Source organism: Caretta caretta, chromosome 15 (assembly GCF_965140235.1).
Source record: "Caretta caretta isolate rCarCar2 chromosome 15, rCarCar1.hap1, whole genome shotgun sequence".
NCBI classification, from domain to species: Eukaryota; Metazoa; Chordata; order Testudines; family Cheloniidae; genus Caretta; species Caretta caretta.
In genome coordinates this window covers 29,845,155-29,864,190 of record NC_134220.1, presented here as the reverse complement: position 1 = coordinate 29,864,190, position 19,036 = coordinate 29,845,155, and the positions used below count along the sequence as shown (strand labels likewise).

Genomic DNA, 19,036 nt, shown 5'->3' with positions numbered 1-19,036 from the left:
GAGGCTTTTCCACAGTAATGGACAGTGATGTGTATGGATCACCAGAACTGGTTCCAATCGAAACCTCTTCCTGGAAACATCAGACAGGCAGGCAGAACACACCAGGTGAGCTGGAGTCACTCACTCAGGAGAACTGCTAGAAATTTACAACAAAAGGCTTGAAATCTCCTATCCCAGTCACCAAGGAAACAGGCTGCCTGGGCACAGAAGCCTGCTTGTAACTCTGAGCAGGTCTGAGGAAAGTAATAGAAAGAAAGAGAGAGGAGCAGAAAGGAGGCTAAATATGAAGGGGAAAACTAGCACAAAGACGTGCACGGCCTACCTGCCCCATCGCATCTTCGTCATAGGAGAGCGTTAAGCCCAAGTCGCTGATATCTCCGTCGTAGCGCTAATGGAATGACAGAGGGGATGAACGGGGATCAGTGCACAACCACTGAGAACAGCAGCTTAGCACTTACAGACTACTCACCCTGTAAGGGATGCTCTACACTGAGACAGCGAGGATATGTGACTGTCTCAAGGTAACAGAGGGCGTCAGCGTATGAGCTGGGACTAGAAGGCAGGAATTCCTGGCTCCCAATCCTGTGTTTATATCACTAGAGCACCTTCCCTTCCCTGCTTTACATGGGGCAAGAAATCCCACACCCTCCACTGCCACCTACTTTGAGGCTCCACGTTCACCCCTACAAGTGCACGTATTTTCATAGCTAACATGAGCACTGGCTCACAGGAAGGGGGAATTTACTAGACGCAGGAACCCTAATATTTCTACAAGCAGTCAGACAGAGAATACCTCTCCTCAACACAGGAGGAACAAAGTGTTTTAGTGTCTGTGGACATTATTAGCACCCAGCTCCTATACAGTGCTGCTCATTCACAGATCTCAATAGGCTTTACAAAGGAAGTCACTCATTATCCCCAGTTTACAGATGGGGAAACTGAGGCACAGAGCAAGGCTGTGACTTGCCCAAGGTCACCCAACAGGCTGTGGCAGAACCGGGAACAGAATGCAGCCCTCCCAAGTCCCAGTCCAAGGCTCTAGTCATTGGGACACACTACCTCATTTAAAAGGGCTTTTGGAATTAACCTGACAGGCAAAAAGTTTACATCCACCCCTGCTGGCATCATCATTTAGACCTCTGAGCAGCACGTTACAGTGAAGTGGGGACGCAGGGAACAAATTGCTCAAACCTTAATCGAGGTGAGGTTTTTGTAGAACTCCGAGTCCAGAGAGGGAAGTTCGTCCACAGAGCTGTAGAAGCTACTGTGATGGTGCCCAAGCAGCTGACTCAAGAAGAAGGAAGCAAAGGGAACATCCACCACTATCCCCTGCAATCAACACGAGAGAGAACGTGTGAACACCCCACTTGCACTAGCTACGTGCAATGTCTCTAGCCGCCAGTCCTACAGGACAAACTGCAAGCTTCTGGCTTGTACAGAGGCACAAAGGACAGCTTGGCCACCCAAACAGATCACATCCTCTTAAGAGGCACACCACTTTGCAGCCCCTTCTCTAAGGGATATCTCTGGAATTTGGAAGCATCATCTCATGGGGGGGGAAGGTCATGTTCTGCCTTTCTATAAGCTCCTGGCATGGGAAGTTCTCAAAGCACTTTACAAATATTAATGAACCCTCAACAACAGCCCCTTGTGATAAGCAGCAAATACTTTAAAGACCTACTTTAAAGATCAGGAAGTGAGCGGAGAAGTAACATGCTGATGGTGACCCAGTGGGTCACTGATGTAGAAGGGAAGAGAACCCAGGAATCCTGAGTCCCATTGCCTTGCTCTGGACACTGGCCTGAATATACTACTCCAAGCATGGATACAGATTCAGAGAGGCTCTACTCACACCAAAGCCGCTTCTCAAGCGGGTTATGGGGACTTCTCTGTGAGCAGAGCAGATACAGACTACTAGCCCCATGGGACGAACCTGGGACCCTATTCCTCCCCACACCCACGAGCTCCTTGAGAACGCGAATCCATCCTGTTCAAAGAGATGGCACTGTGGGTATGGAGATAACGGATGACTACAATTAATGCGTTGGCGTTAATGCAGCGGCTTGAGCCGTTGCCACCTCACCATGCCCAGAAATGAAGAGTGCCATGGGGCGAGACAGGGACGTGGCTAAGTGTTCTTCGAGAACTGCAGACATTAGAAGTGGCTTACACCAGTCATCTAACCCTTCCCTCAGCACCCAGCGATTACCTCCCATCTAGTCCCATGCCATTTAGGTGCTTCCACCACTTCTTTTGGGAGATGATTCATTCTCCTCGTATTTAGCTCAAGTTGTCCCTTTAATCCCACCTCTTGGCTTTCACTTTAACTATGAAACACACTCGCTTTTGGCAGCTAGAAAGCAAAAATTTGTTTCCCTCGTGGCTCCATCCTTTGCCAGCTGGCAAACCCCATGGTCTGGGCTGCCTATGGAAAGCAATGCCATGTTACTACTACTCAGCAGTGGATCCCCCAGCAGCAGCAACAGTGGTAAGCAGAGGGAGCCCACGTACTCTGACTCTGGCAATTTCTTTTATGTTTTATAGCTACAGAGTTAATTTTTCAGTTGGATATTTAGGCATATTTCACCTACTCACTCCCTTGCCATTGCAGGGGCCTCGGGCACTGGTGGCACCTGTCTCCCCTGATCTCTGCCTGCGGCACACAACGGTTCAGAGTCCCTTGAAGACTAAAATGCCTTGGTTTAACTCATGTCACTGGGCTCAATCTACAGGTACCTGGGTGGAATCCAATGGCCTGAGATAAATGGGAGGTCAGATCTCCTGGTCTCCTCTGGCTCTAAACTGCACGAAGCAAGGCCATCAAAGCTGGCATTTTCAGAGGAGGCCAAGAGAGCTGAATGTCCACAGGATTTGGGCACCTAATTCCCTTTGAGAGTCCCAGCCCAACAGGACTATTGCAAGACGGCATTACTCTTATACATCATTCCTCTAGGACATTCTGCCCCCCTCACCCTGCCGGAGCACACCTACAGAATGCAACACCTGCAGTTTGTCTGCACATCCCCAGGGCTGTGATGAGGTGTGCGCGAGCAATGCTACACCAAAGCGGGAGACATCCATGTGCCGGCCTCCTCTGGCTTACCTCATACACAGCCTTCCCAAGCATTTTGCCCACAAACTCAAAGAGCTGGAGATAGTTCTCGTGGATGTAGGATGTCGGGGATGGATACAGCCTCTCGTCGCCACTGGTCGTCTACACAAACACAATGATGAGACAAGACATCAGTATTGTGAACAACCAGAGCCAGTTTTCACTGGTCATTTCAGACTGGGGGGCAGACAGAGCCTATTTCTACAGCTCAGCATCAGTACCTTAAAGAGGTTGAGTGCAGGGTCAAACACCTTCTTTATGATCTCCTCCAAGAACTCTTTGAAAACACCATCTTGATCAATACCAGCCTCATCGACACCCAGGTCATTCACAAACTTCACTCGGATAACTCCCTTCATGAGGTTCTGGGACAGCGGCCTTAGTTGTTCGTATCCATCCTGCCCAGGTGAGAATTGCCACACATTAGCCATGCAGAAGGACACACAAATGTCTTCACGAACATGCAACACTGACAGGTGTGTGCACTGGGATATAAATGGTATACCGGCTTTTTAAGTGGGAGTTCACATCCACAAAGACAGTGGCAAACTCTTGTGTTAATGCCACGGATTTGGGGGTCAGAACATGCCAAGCAACACGCCAAGTTTCCTGAACATATTGTTTCATACAAATACTGGAAGGCACCACATCCAGGATTCCTGGGAAGAAATCTGCCTTCTCTTTGAAGCAGCATTTCAGAGATGGGAAAACTCATTGTGCTGTTGTGTGGAAAGGGAAACCATCACAACTAGTATATTATGGTGTATATATACAATTAGAGCTTTACACACCACACACTAGTTACCTATAGAGGCAGCAAGAGGGTAAAGGGGCAAAGGAATAAAGGCCGGAGACAAGAGAATTGAAATGATTATTCAGCAGCTATGCTAAAACTCTTGCTAGACAAATGCAGAGGGGTTTTTTAGTGTAGCACAGCATCAATTACACGTTATTTTATTGTTCATGCGCTCACTAATAGACAAATAAGAGACTTGTGCCTTCGAGAAAATAGCAAACCCTATATTTAGTGAGATTCTAGCACAAACGTGAATTCAACGGAGCATGAAGTAAAGAACCAAAGCAACTGAGTGGGACCGACTGGTCTGGTATGCATGCCCTGGGCCCCTCCCTGGGCCCCTCCCTCCAGGCCTCTGTTCCAGTACATGAAAACATGGACCCTGACACAGGTGAGAGAAATGTGGGGACACAACTAGGTCAGTAATAATTATGTGAGAAAATCACAATTGAAATTGGTAATTAAAAAAAAAAAAAAAAATCTGTTGGATGAGGAGATCCTGAGCAGAGTGCTCAGCCTGTTACTGCCGGTGAAAGCAAGAGATGCCTCTCCCCCCCGCCGGAATCTAGCACGTTTCTGCTGACCCCCCTGCTCCGAAGGGGGTATAGGCAGCTGCATGACTAGGCAGGCATGTTTTCTCTCTAATAGCAATCAGAGCTGGACAGCTAGCTGCAAACGTGTCACCGTAGACTGGATCACTCAGCAAAGGAGCACTGTGTGCATAGAACACAGGTGGCTGTCAAGTCCCAGGGTCTGATCAAGGCATAAAAGGGAAACTTTCACAGTTTGTTACAGTTTAATGGAAAAACAGGCAGCACCGCCAGACTCTCCACTAGGGAAGGAAGAGTTTTAGGTGCCTGAAGGAGCTTTCTAAATAAGATGCATACATGACAGCAAAGAGAATGAGCCCTAATCTGTTTTAAATGGAAATGAGCATAAACAATGCTGATTCCACCTTTCAATCCTGTCGGCTTCTGCAAGTTGTACAAAGCATGTGTCCGGGGACTCAGCACAGCCTGGGCCTGAGCTCACCATTTCACCCATGGTTGGATATTCTGAGGTACTTATTAGTTAACCTTCAGCCCGGTAAGGAACAGGTCGCTCAGCGCCAGATTCCATCCTATCAAACACATACAGCACCATTTCCCAGCCAGCCCAGAGCCTAGCCTCATCAGATGAAGAGCCGCTGGCTAAGCGAACCCAGGAAAGTTTGAGGTGCTGCTGAGAGGACAAAGGAAGCACTTTGAAGAACTTGCCTCCTCACCCCAGCATCTGTCCTTGGATTGCTATGTCAGCCCGTGGCATTGGGACTCCCCACTACTACTGGATGCCCGAACACCCAAGGTGGCAAAATATGTCCACTCCCATCGGCAACTGGCCAGAAAGTGGTGCTCTATCAGGCCCAGACCTGGGCAAGGTGAGCCACGCATTCAGGAATCTCCACACTCAGTTACTGCAGCTCTTCACATCTAGAATGATCTCCACGCTCACGCCCTTCCCCAACCGTTACAGTAGGAGGCTCATGAGTGCACGAAACAGAACTTCCCAGGAGAGGGGCCTAGGCAGTGGAACTCACAGCCACAAGAACGATCAGGAACCTGACTGCATTCAGAACTGGATACCAACTCATTCCTTGGCCTTAGCTTTCCCTTCAAACACAGGCCGACACAAAACAAACACACACTCAAAATGCTCCTGCAGGCTGGCAAAGAGCAAAAAGAAAGACACTGTTGCTATTTCTGTTGTTAAACATGCACAGATACTATGGCAAGGGCCCCACAGAGGTACCTAGATCAAGATCCGGGCAAGCACTGAACCACACACTCACAGTACAGTCACCAACAAAACCAGGTTCCTGGCTGGTAGATTTGCTTCTGAGGGCTGAGCCACTCACCTCCAGCATGCGTGAGCGGCGGATAGTTATGTGTGTGACGTGAGGGGATGCAGAGCTGGTTTCAACCAGCCCAAGCTTCTCCTTCTCCTTTGTCACCATGTTTCGGAAAAGAAGAACCCTCTAAAAAAAAAAAAAAATCCAAGAGAGACCAACAGCGCCAGGGTCATAAATCTCTGCACTGCACCTCGTGAAAGTTATACATGCTGCTCACCCTGGCACATCCCAGAACCCCCACTCCTGTGAAGAACCCCGTCCACGGGCAGGCTTGTGTGCATACAGCCAGGGAAGGAAGCACTGGGATGTGCCAAGCCTGGGATCCCAGAGCCAGGGCAGGGAGCAGCACAGAGAGTGCAGGGAGAAATACAGTACAGCCCTGTGGGCCCCCCCGGCACCTTCACTCCCCATGGAGAGCCCCGACATCCAGGCTGCAGCCCTGCCCTCCCCTCCCACTCTGCAGCACTGGGACTCCTACATTACCTCCTGTTGGGCAGCCAGTCCCTGGCCATGGGCTGCCTTACACTGCTGTCTCGGGCATGGGCCTTTTGCCTATGGCCAACTTTTGGTTATTAGCAACTTTTTGCTGGGAAATGAGGAATTGCTAATAAACTGTATCCCCTGTATTTTTAAATGGGCTTTTGGGGTGTGAATTCAGCACTGGAAAACCCTGGAGACTCAAGTCCCTTTCATTCACCCATAGGATGGGCAGTAGCAGGGCAGCCATTCTCCTGGCATACAGCACTCAGAGCCCTCCTGGCCAGGTCTCACTCACGTTCTTGTGGGGGATGACATGCGGGACATACTGCAAGAGCAGCTGAGCTCGCTTCCTGTCTTTGTCCAGCTCTTGGAAGAGCACACTGGGTTTGAGGTCCCTTAAAAAAGCAAGACACGTATTCAGAGCTCCCTGAGAAACACACAGAGAAAACAGGGCTTGGCAAAATCAGTGGGGATAACATTCTTAAAAGCACCTAAGAGATTTAGGAGCTTAAATCGCTTCTGAAAATGGGATTTGGGTGCTTTTGAAATTTGTACCCTGTACAAGTGATACTGAGAATAATCGCTCTACGAAGAGAGAGAAGCTTCTTCACCAGGGACTTTAAATTAAACAAGGCAAATGCAGCGTAGGGAACAACCCTGGCCTGGGGCCGGCAGGGAGGAACAATAAGGAAGTTCCATGTCTAACAAAGCAACAGAGTCCAAAATGGTCATGACAAGATCTGCTGTGATGAGAAAGCCATACAATTGTACACGACCCAGTACAGGGATCCAGGACTCACTTCCGCAACCAGTGGTCCTCAGGAGCAAAGCGCCGGCGACAGTCTCTTTCATACAAGATCATTAGCCAGCCATGAACAGAATGGAACAACTCCAGCGTCTCTCCTTTGGCATTCTCTACCAAAGAGACAAACACGGAAGTAGCGTTCAGTGTCTCCTACATACCAGTGACCGACATGGAGCAGAGAAGCATGACATGAAGCAGAGAGCCACTCCTTTCCCCAGTACAAACAAAGAGAGCTATGTGTCCTCCACTTCCACTGGCTTTAGGGGAATCGAAGGCTACTGCAACCAGCACCAGCAAAAGGTAAACACACTTAGATCTACACGATCCATACACAGGTATCCAACACTCTTCTTCTGATTCAGCAGATTTACCCCAAAGTTGGAGTATATTCCTCTCTGAAACCTCACAGAGCTGAAGTAGCAGGTACAGTAGTGCTTGACTAGAACCCACGGAATATCAGAAGCAATGTGCACTTAGTGGTCTTAGTCCTCCCCGGCCTTTGATGTGTGATGTAATTCCTGTTTTACACAATCAGCAAGAGAACATATCTCTCTGTTTCTAGCACCAGATTGTCTAGGCTGTACAATCACATGCAACTGCACACACAAACCATGCATTCACTGGATTTGTGCACGTAATTACAGAAGGAAGTACATTAAAGTTTTTGCTTTTGAAGAGATGCAGGTTCTGAAAATGATGTCCCATAAATTCTCACTTTAATAAAACACTGACTGGCTGGTTTTTATACAGTACCCCAACATGGCACAGGTATCTGAACACCTGAATGGGGGATAGTTTCATTTCAAACATCCTAAGATTTTATAACACGTTCTGTTAACAGCATTCAAGTCATACTAGCAAACTGGCTAAAGCCTCTGGATTAAACCATTCATTACTACTTTTTAAAATAATTATCATGGTCCCCTCAATCAAGCTGCTGAAGCACTTACCCACAATTCCATCCCAGATCATCTTAAACACAAAGGAATTCAGGAAAGAGGAGATGGTAACAAGCTCTTCCACTTTGAACGAGATCTGTTCTTCATAGACTTCAATTTCATCGAGAATTCTGGAGGAGGAAAACAAATGTTGATTTATTTCCCTTTGGAGAGGGCTTTCAGAGAGTGCATTTTGCCTGGCACGTTTAGGGGGCGTTCTCTTTTCTGGTGATGACTAAAACAGGAGCTAAACCCCTAAACCAACAGTATGTATTTACAGATTTTGATCAATATCCGAGTTTAACATAAGATAGCACAAAAAGTCTGAGAAATAAACTACACCCAATACAGTATCACCTTCGGAGAGCTTTTTACCTGTAGATCACAAAGCACTTTAACAAGGTGGGTAAGTAGAATTATCTCCATTTTACAGATGGGAAGACTTTCTACATAGGCAAGGAGGTGGCACAAGGTCACACAGCGAGTGGGTGGTGGAGCCGGGAATAGACCTAAGTGTAAAGGCTCCCAGTGGAGTGTCCTGCCAGCCAGATAATGCCCCTTCTTATAGCATGATGTGTGCCTTTGAAGAATTTTCCCTGTGTTTAGATGCAGCTCTTGCACACAAGCATTGAGAAAAAGTATTCCTAAAGCACCTAGTGCTGTAGTACCTAGTTACCTCTCCTGCCACATGTCCTCCCTAACATAACACACTCTTTCAAAGCATGCATTTTTGCTCTTGCATTTTAGTTATCTATATGTAATTACAGCAGCATTTTGGCTCTCCACCCTGGCACTCAAAGAACATTTGATCTGTATATTCAAATTCCATGGAAAGAGCCATCTGCTAGTAACCTACGTGATAAGGTGTCGAGAACAGTCACAAAACAGCATCAGCATAGCCAGCAGTCTCTTGGATTCCTCTGTGTCATTGTTCAAGCATTCCAAGAAGAGTTTTAATCCACCCTGGGGTCCCAGCTCACAGATAAATGCCCACAATTTGGGCAACAGGTCATCAAGATACGTGAGGCCTACAGGAGGGAAAACAAAAGAAAGAAAGCCTTAATACGGCTCTTTTCCCTGCACGCAGGGGAAGATGAATATGACCCGTTGCAGATAGCAGTTTATTTTGTAAAACTATCTACTGCTGAAGAGGAAAGTCACAGTGTTCATGGGTGCAATTCACGTGAACATGTATTCTACAATCACAGTGAGACCAGAAGGAAGCCTCTTAACTTGCTAATAATACTTTGCACACCCACGGCACCTTTCAGTTAAAGATTTCACAGCACTGAACAAGCATCAGTTAACTAAGCCTCTTGCAAGGCAGTCGTTATGATCCCTGTTGTACAAATCGGGAAGCAAGGCACAAAGGGCAAGGTCATGCAAGTTGTTCAAGGTCGCATAGAGTCAGCGGCAGAGCCAGGAACAGAACCCAGGAGTCTGGACTCCCAGTTTCCTATTCTAGCCATTAGACCAGTGATTGCTTACCACCTCCTCCCTCCTTTCTAGTAAGAGAAATAATTTGTTCTTAATATAACCTAAGATCCCTGTAAGCTGCATGGCTGGGTGGCCGCCCAGTAGGCTATCAAGTGCCACGCAGTTCAGGTGTCCCTCCTCCCATTGCTGTGTGCTGCTCCTGCACTCTGCCTTAGTGCTGCTCCCAGGAGCCTCCTGCTTGCTGTGCAGAGTGGGAGTGGGAGAAGAGGGATGCTGATGTCAAGGTGTCCCCCTCCCTCCACCCCTGCACCCCATCTCCACAGAGCAGGGGACATGACAGGGCTTAGGACAGAGAGAGCTTACTAGCAGCTGCGTCTGCGTCTGAACTTCTGATCTACTTAAAAGGGCAGCGTACTTAAAGTGGGGTCAGGGTACTGAAAGGGACAACATGTGTCTGTCTCTGTCACACACACACACGGTGTGTGTCTCTGTGACACACACACACACAGTCTTTCACACTCACCTCCCAACACATACTTGTATTGTTGTTACTTCTTGATACTTCTTTCAAAGTGTGTTATTTTAGTTTTTTGACTGGTCTATGCATTTCATAATTTTTATTTCTCTCTTACACTTAAATTTAATTCTTTGAGTAGTGAGTTCTAAAACGCTTAACCTGTCCTGGCTGGAGTAATTATCCCTATGGTAACTTTTTAAAAATATACATTATATGTAGGTTTTTGGTTTCTACTGGTGGCGCACATCCGCACATTACCTAGATATGATGCACATAACAAAATTCATTCCACACATGGATGGAAAAAATTAGAGGGAACACTGAATATAACTGAAGCATTCAACAGGATCACCACATAAAGACTGGTATTACTGGGCACTATTCAAAGACATTGAGCCAGATTCACAGTCGATAAGAAGTGACCAGGTTTCACGGGAGCAGAACTTGCTTTCATTTGTATTCTAGAGAGCTAACATTTGATAAAGCAGCAATGAATGCTACTGATCAGACGTATGATCCAGGATAGAATAAGCTTTCCATCCAGCTGGTCAACAAACAGTCCTGTGTAGTAAAACTACCAGCAGAGTCACAGGAATCAGTGAGAGGCACAAGTTTAGATCTTTTTAAAATCGGGGGGGAAAAAAATCTTCTAAGACGCTTTGAAGAAAAAAAAAAAACCCACATACCCGCACGCTACTGACCTGTGAGTATCTGCAGCCGGATCTGCGTTAGAGTCGTCAGCGTGGTTTGGTACAGCACACAGATGCTGCACACCTTCTGCACCTCTGCTGAATCCACCCGCTTGCCTCCAACGGGCTTGAGGATGTTGCGAACAGAGGCGGACTTCTGGAAGGCTCGCTTGAAAAGATCTGGTGGGAGATAAAGGGAGACACATGCACACAGGTCTTGGAGACTGAGACATTCATCACCAGGTAAAGTCTTATTCTGGGTCACTGTGCAGCCCCATAACTACGGGGGGTTTAGTAAGGACAGTAACCAGTTAAGTGGGTCACGCCACAGAACTGCAGATTTCAGTGAATTCCCCATGGCAGAAGGCTTTACAGGAACATTCTCCATTCCATAAACACCAAGACGTTCTGTGGTGACATGGAGATCATTCACAAATCGTTCTCTAGTTTCAAATGTTATCCAAATGTAATAGGAATCACTAGTTGTGCTATAATATCTAGCACATAACTACAGTAGACTGAGTCAGCACAGTTATAGGGGGTTAGATTGAGAGACTGTGGCCCAGAAATTCCAGAGCTGTAATCCAGACTCTGCCAATGATTCCTTGTGAAACCACGGGAAAGTCACTTAACCTTGCTGTACCACAGTTTCCACCTGTGAAGCTGGGATACTATCCAACCACTGTAAGGTACGGAGACCCCAAGTAACAGGCTGTGTGGTCAGGATTACATTGTGCTTTTCATCTTCAAACCACATGAGAAACAATTCAAACCCTGCTTGGAAATAGGCAAGTGTCCCCAAGAAGATAAGTGACTTGCCAACATCACAGAGTAATCAGAACAGGGATCCGACCCCAGGAAGAACTTGCCTCTAGCTAGGTAATAGCAGGTGCTGCAAAAAACTACTCAAAGCCTTTGACTAAAGTGAACAAAGTCAATCTTCTGCCAGCAAGAGAGAGAAGACAGAGCCCATGCCCTGACCCGTACTGAACTGACTTTTCATGGGAAGGCTGTTCTGTGGGGAAGCAGTTTGCCCCAGCGGATAAGTCGGATCCTGAGTCTCCACCAGCTTCTTGTTGAGAACATCACTGAAGAGGATGCGAATTAGGTGGACTCCCCAGAGATGCTGCAACTGCTTTGTGAGCAGAGGCATGGACTCATTTAACCTAGAAGAAAAGTCAGGGGCAAGGGAGAGAAAGAGACAGACAGGTTGTAACAATGGCTTTATCGCCTCTAACAAGCTGCATATGCATGTGGTGTTAAGGTTGTACAATTAAAATACAACTCAGGACATGCACGGAGTTACGGTGACCACTCTGTCCGTCCTAACAGTGACAGAAGGTACTGCATGTGTAACCTGGTCAAGTTATAAATTAAATCTCAGAGTTACTTGTCTCAGAGATCCTGCTTACTTACCCATAATCCACAGTCTGGGAGAACCAGCCAAGGACAGGGTGCCAGTGCGTGAGGTTGGATTTCTTTTGCGACACATACTTCTGGCAGTAAGAGAGCATGTGAATAAGCACGCTCACAAAGTGAGCAGTCTCGTCCTCGAGCACTTTGTCATTCAAGGAGCCCAGATAAATGAGGTTACCTGAAAAAGAACCAGCAACAGCCCTTTGAAGAGGAGCGCCATTTGCAAGAGAATTAGTAAGACACCTTTACTGGAGATAGAAGGGGGTAGAGATCAGTCTCTCTCCACCACCTCTCCACTTCTCACCAGTGCAGGGCTGTACTCTACCCATCTGCTCCCCAGTGCTCCAGCCAGTCTGTTCATAACCCCCTCCTTGTCTGCGTGTTAATGCAACGCTGACTCAGTGCCTTCAGTAGTGACAGCAGGAAAGGGTAATTGTAAAAATCATCACTATGGGCTGCACCCTGCTCCCACTAAATTCAGTGGCAAAATTCCCCATTGACTTTCATGTTAACTTAGGACCTCTGTGATTCTCCAGTGTCTTAAAACGAATTGGGGGACTGAACGGGTTACAGAAACCAGGCCAAATTCAGGTCTGGCATAAGCAGGTGCAAGTAACAATGAGAGTAATTAACAATTGGAACAACTTTCCAAAGGTTAACAAATTTATTTGAGCTTAACTACTGGTAGCACCTTAGAGACTAACAAATTTATTTGAGCATAAGTACGTGTGGCACAAGTCCTCCTTTTCTTTTTGTGGATACAGACTAACATGGCTGCTACTCTGAAACCTTTCCAAAGGTTGTGATGGATTCTCCATAACTGACCATTTGTAGATCAAGACTGGATGGTTTTCTAAAAGATCTGCTCTAGGAATTCTTTTGGGGAAGCTCTATGGCTTACATAAGAGATCCATCTAGACAACCACAATGGACCCCTCTGGCCTTGGAATCCATAAAAATCTACAAAGTCAATGATGCTCAGTGAATACAGTGTTTTCACAGACACTGCCCTCGCTCACACTGGGTTTGGATTAAGTCTCAAGAACCATTCCTTAAACAGATTCAGATCCAATTCAGTTGTCCAGTGACCAAAATTTGTCTCTTGCTCTCTGACGGTCGTTCATTGACTCTTTTCATAGCAGTCACTGGTTTCAGCCCAGTTTCCAGCACACACGTCACACACCAAGGTGATACTCTGTGATAGCACAGGAGATCCTCCCATAGCCATCTCATTTGTTTCCCACCAACACTTCATACGCAGCATTATATGAGAGAGAGCGCTCCTAACAGTAGCCAGGATAGAGAATTTAGAGGCCATTCATATTCATGAATTACAACAGCTCCTCTAACTATTTCCACAGAGCTGATGTGAGCTCAGCAAGTTTCAGTAGCATTTCCATATAGGCAGGGTAATTTCATGTCTGCTGTATCAGTGCAAACTGAAATTATGATTTCCTGTTAGATCAAAACGACACATCTGTAGGAAGGGGTCTCTTTCTGAACCACCTTTCTCTGTTTCCTGGGTCTCTTAGCATGACCCTCTAGGTTCACTTAGTCCTGCCTCAGCACAGGGGGCTGGACTGGTTGACCTCTTGACGTCCCTCCCAGCCCTACATTTCTACACCTTACATTAAACCTGAAGTTAAGTGTCTTTCCAAACACACATGGCACAAGCGGTTTTAGAAACCACCCAAATGAGTCAAATCAGGAAATGTTGGACTTTAAAATCCAGAGTCCTTGACCCCAAGAGAGGAATTCAGATTTCACTCAAAGCAAAGAAAGACTCTTAAATTTCTCTTCTGATGTGGAATATGCTCAGATTCCGGACACATGCTTGTAGGAGCAGAATTTTGTAATTGTACTATAAAAATTAATGTATAATTTGATTTCTCCTGCCAGTCACCCTTTTTAAATAGCAAAAAGGAATGACCCTCTGGGACTATGGGATTCTGTTTCCCATACCCATTACAAATCGGGCCCTTTTAGTTCTTTGTTTTAAGGTTTCGTTAGTAAAAGACAGAATCCTGTATTGTGTCTATATTAAGTAAATTAAAAAAATGTTGAAGGCCTGGGCCTCAATGTGAACTGTTTTGGTTATAAAATTTAGCAAGGTTTAATTTACAAAGTCGTTTTGCTCAATATAAAATACTGCTGTTTGTATTCTCAAAGGTCTTTATAAAAAACAGTTTGTGTAAATAAAAAATGCATGCATCCAAAAAAAAAAAAAAAAGGTGTAAAGGCCATTGTCGAAACCAAATAATCAGGGGAAAAAAAATAAAAAAATTTAACAAACTTATGAAAGCCAAAAAATCATCAATGCGCATCCATAACTAAGGGAAAGTAGATTGATGACCCTAAGGTGGAGGCTGGCACCCCTAAAAACAAAACAATTAATTAAATCAAAAGGACAAAATGGCTCTCTCAAAGGTGCTTTAAAATGTACCATCAATCTTAACATAAAAAAATAACACCAATTAAAAAGTAGCCGGTCACAAACTAACACAGCAAAATCCATAAACTTCAACAAACAAAAAAACACTATAAAAACAGGGTGCTTTGCCATGGGACTTTGGGTTCGTCTTGCCACTACTCCAAAAGCATCGGAACGCGACCAACAAAGCCTGGCTCCCTTCTGCGACCAATCTGGCTGGCCACTAAATTAATCCAAAAACTCTGGACTGGTAACTATAAACATCGACTGGCGGAACTATGTGCATGGTATGTGTGTGTAACTAAAAAGCATATGCTAACTGCTGTATTCTCAATAAATGCGGCGTTTTGCCTTCTCCGCTATAAAAAACTCTTGGGTGCTTTGTATAACATACTTACCCAATAAACAAAGAGTATGGCTTCCTTCTAAACACACGCAGACATCTCGGCACTGAGCCTCACGACTTAAAAATAAGATGAATTTGCGGAAAAGGTCATGGGATTCTATCACTGCCAGACGCTGAAAAACAGAATTGTTTTTAAATGATTGTGAAGTTGCAAGTTAAACGAACAGAGCGTCACACAAAAGCAGCTAGACCTGACACATCATCAGCAATTCGGGGTGTCTGTACATTCCAGTGAGCAATCACTGCGTTCAGGGGCTGCACAGGCTTCATGCCAAAGAATCACTTTAAAGAAGAGATCTCACAAGATCACAGGCATGTGGGGCCTGCCACAGGGGAGATCTGCAGGTGAACTGGGCATATTCGAACCAGTCGTAAGGATAACCTTCACCTGTCCTGAGTCTATGGCAGTTAAATGCCTGCATCCCCTGGAATTCACCGGCATGCTGTGAAAGGGAGCAGACAAACCACACGGTATTAGTGGGCAGTATATCACTGCTCAGTGAAGATCCCTCTCTATGTGATAGATGATTTTGCAGCTCTTTGTTCACTCGCTCCCCAGTCAGAAATCACCATGGGGATGGAAGGACAAGGACACAAAAAATAAAATGTCCAGACTAAAAACAAAGAGAAGCCAAGGAGCCTCAGGTCACACACACAGCTGAACACATTAAGTAATAATTTACATCTAAAACTGTGCCACTTGCAGTTTCTCTAAACCATAGCGATGTCCAGAGTTGAGCGGATAAATCTCCATAACAATGTCCTATTCATCTGCATGCCCAGCTGAGCTGGAGGACGCTCTGCATTTATCAGTTGTTGCCACAGTATCTTATCTGGTAGGAAATGTGCACAGCACTCTAAATACCAACACAAAGCAAACCACTCCAACGGCTGCGAAAACAAAGACTTAAACCAGTTCTGAAAAACCAGCAAAAACAACATTCTGGCTTATTGTTATTTAATATTTGTATTATGGGAGCACCTAGTGGTACCATGAGATGTGGTTAAGGTGCATAACTACAAACGGGAAGATCACGGGTTCAAGTCTTGCTTGATCTCACACCAAAAGGCTGCCTCCAGTTCACGCAGCTGCAGAATGGGTACCTGATCCATCCAGTTAGGGTTGTCAAGGTGGTTGGATGTGATGCTGGCCATGTCACACCCTTATGTACCACAGGCTATGAAACTGATGTGCCTTGAGAGCATCAGCCCAATGAGCCATTGGCATGGTGGGAAGATTGACAAGAGGCTCCAATAGAAAATCGGGGCTTGGGTGTGCTAGGCACTCTGTAAGAGTCTCTGTCCCAAAGAGTACATGGTATACACACAAGACGACATTTTACAAATGGGGAAACTGAGGTATGGAACAATTAAGTCATGCAGGGAGCCAGTGTCTGAGCCAGAAAAAGAGGCTAGATCTCCAGGGTCCTAATCCAAAGCATTAACTACAAGAGCATCCTTCCTGTCTGTTCTAGGGCTCTCCATGCCACTGCAGTTCAAGCTGTGCACAATTCTACTGAGCTCACTGAGGATCCTGTTGCAGACAGAATACTAAAACAGCTATACCAGCTTCCACAGCATTAGAAACCCAGGCTATGAAGGATGGGGAGGAACGTGTTTCCATTAGAAAAGGATTACATTTTACTGTCAACTTTTAAGAGGCTGATCTAACTCTTTACTCGCCATTATTTGTAACTGTAGAGTTGCTGATGACTAATTACAGCATATTTGATGTGCCAAAGGGCTCAGAATTCTGTGATGGAGTAGCCCACGTACCTCAGGTGTTAGCGTAGCAAGGTGAGTCACGATAGCAGGCACTGACATGATATGGATCAGGAATGATCGCAAGAGATTGTCAGAAAACTGAGCAGCAACCACAGGGCTGAAGAGAGAAAAAAATACTTCAAACCTCAAGCTTTGTGTTTCCTAAGACATGCAGCCTTTCTATCAGAGAGTTTCAGAACTGGCTGATGCTTCTGTTCTCATTAAAGAGGTCAGTTTGAAAAGAATCAGCCCCCTATGGCTTCTGCTATCATGGCGATTTAGCAACATCCATCATGACCCCAGGGAATCAAAGAAAGCCAGGGGCAGGAGGCAATGTGGAGTCTTATTCCATAATACACAGCACCTCCCATGTCTCTAAAGAGCTCCATAAACGCTAACTAGATTAAACCTCACCACACTCCCATGAAGTAGATAAATAAGTAGTTCCCATTTACTCAGGCAAAGCTTAAGTGACCGATTCAAGACCAGTTTGAGTCTGGGGCAGGGTCAGAAATCACTCTACTCTTGCTGGAATGATCATCAGAAAATCAGATGTGAGCCTGTCCCATGATCCCAGAAATGATACTTATGGAAGGAAACCAGTTCAGAAAGTTAGCTCATGGAAGTCTTTAGGAATGCTCCTTGGGCACTGTGGTCTGACACCAAGTCAACTTCCCGTGAAGAGATCTGGGCTTTGCAGATCTGAGTTTGGATTGTGCCTGGACTTTATTCTGAAATGCAGGGGGGTGTTTCTAGCTAGTCCCTCTTTGGGGGACACAATTTACACATGCAAATTGAAGTGTGAGCACAGATCTGATCATCTGCACCTCTACCTGACAGGCATCCATAAGTATGTAGTTAGAGGTGCACTGGCAGTTCATTGTGAGATGCAAATCACACTTGCAGAAAGAAGGCCCGTTCCTTCAGATTATTTACCCAACACAGAAATACAGCATTCCAAGTCTAACCCCACAACTGATGTTTACAACGGATTTATAAACACTTAATTTTAGGGGTACAGAGTAGGAAAAAAATCAAGCCCTCCACCTAAATTAGCATCATGCACTAATACGACAAACTCACAGACAGATACAAAGAGAGAAACACAATGAGAAACTGGCAGGGCAAGAGGTCTTCAGACAGACACTAAAAGCAGCTTTGACTACATATCACCCCAAGCTGCTTTTGCTGCCTTACCGCAATGCAAGAGAAAAGACTGCAGTTAAAGTGCCTTTGGACAGGGATGGTCTGGATCTTGCCAAGCCATTTGTTAGCAAAATCTGAAAAGAAAATTGCAATTTTGGTTAGAGAAGGAATCCAACTGTGTTCTTGAAGGGCACTGTCACTTTCAAGAGATATAAAAAGAAATTAGAGAGAGTGCTGCTTTAATGTGGTTGTTACAAGTCACTGGCCTGGATCAGAGCGTTTCTGTTCCAGGTACTGGCAGCACAGAGAAACTGCATTCAAAGAGGTTTGCTATGATCACACTTGCCAATTTAATAGGGCCTTTCTTCAGAGGGTCTCAAAGCCCTTTATAATCCATAAGCAAGCCTTGCAACAACCCTCTGAAAGACAGCCCCCCCCCCCATTTTACAGATGGAAAAAAGTGAGGCACAGAACAGCAAAGAAAACTGCCTAAAATCACACACAAATTCAATGGCAGGGCTGGGAACAGAATTCAAGACTCCTGACTCCTAGCTGTATTTTAACCAGCTGCACTGCACTGCACTGCTGCCTTCCATCTCCTAATGAGATGATGAAATGGAATTTAGATTAAATATTGCTCATGGAAAGGAAGGGAGGGGGAGTTTTTTGGTTTACTGACTGTGACGCTCTGGACCTTGGCGGAACACCCAGCACCCCCATGTTCATCCTTGTAAAATGATTGTGTGGCATCCAATGCAAAGTTTGTCATGCCAGCCATCTTCAGAAGGCTCATGATGCACTGAGCATTGTTGTTACAATAATGTTACAGGTTATCATTTCATGTATGAGTTATTAGGCTGAAAATGTGTCCTCCTGGCATAAAGTAAGCCCAGGCAAAAACTCTCCAAGAGCAGAGAGGCAGTTCACACCTAATCAGGACAAGTATGGGACAAACCCAGCCCAGCCTCACAGGAACAAAGGACGCTGGCCTAGGCAGCAACAAAAGAATCTGTTAGTCTCTCGAGGGACTCACCCCCCTTCCTTTGGTCAGTTTGGAACTGCGATGAGGTAATGCTCACCTGACTCTGCAGGGGGCGGAAAAGCCAAGAGGGAAGAAAGGACATGATAAAAGGGAGAGACATTTGCCATGCTCTCTCTCTCTTCCACCTACATCTACAGACACCACCACCACCAAGCAACTGAAGCGCTGA

General features: G+C 45.8%; 1 protein-coding gene across 4 annotated transcripts in view; it reads right to left on the bottom strand.

Annotated features, from left to right (window-relative positions):
* The window catches only part of UBE3B (ubiquitin protein ligase E3B), a 34,929-nt gene that overhangs the window by 8,948 nt on the left and 6,945 nt on the right, over positions 1 to 19,036 (bottom strand). For all 4 annotated transcript variants that reach the window (XM_048821497.2, XM_048821499.2, XM_048821498.2 and 1 more), the window contains exons 10-24: positions 17,877 to 17,959; positions 16,692 to 16,797; positions 14,908 to 15,028; positions 12,079 to 12,256; positions 11,659 to 11,828; positions 10,675 to 10,842; positions 8,876 to 9,047; positions 8,032 to 8,150; positions 7,077 to 7,191; positions 6,572 to 6,671; positions 5,803 to 5,922; positions 3,334 to 3,510; positions 3,104 to 3,214; positions 1,192 to 1,329; positions 323 to 388 (exon numbers count right to left, since the gene is read on the bottom strand). In XM_048821497.2, the coding sequence (XP_048677454.1) occupies positions 323 to 388; positions 1,192 to 1,329; positions 3,104 to 3,214; positions 3,334 to 3,510; positions 5,803 to 5,922; positions 6,572 to 6,671; positions 7,077 to 7,191; positions 8,032 to 8,150; positions 8,876 to 9,047; positions 10,675 to 10,842; positions 11,659 to 11,828; positions 12,079 to 12,256; positions 14,908 to 15,028; positions 16,692 to 16,797; positions 17,877 to 17,959 (1,944 nt within the window). The remainder of the gene's footprint in view (positions 1 to 322; positions 389 to 1,191; positions 1,330 to 3,103; positions 3,215 to 3,333; positions 3,511 to 5,802; positions 5,923 to 6,571; positions 6,672 to 7,076; positions 7,192 to 8,031; positions 8,151 to 8,875; positions 9,048 to 10,674; positions 10,843 to 11,658; positions 11,829 to 12,078; positions 12,257 to 14,907; positions 15,029 to 16,691; positions 16,798 to 17,876; positions 17,960 to 19,036) is intronic.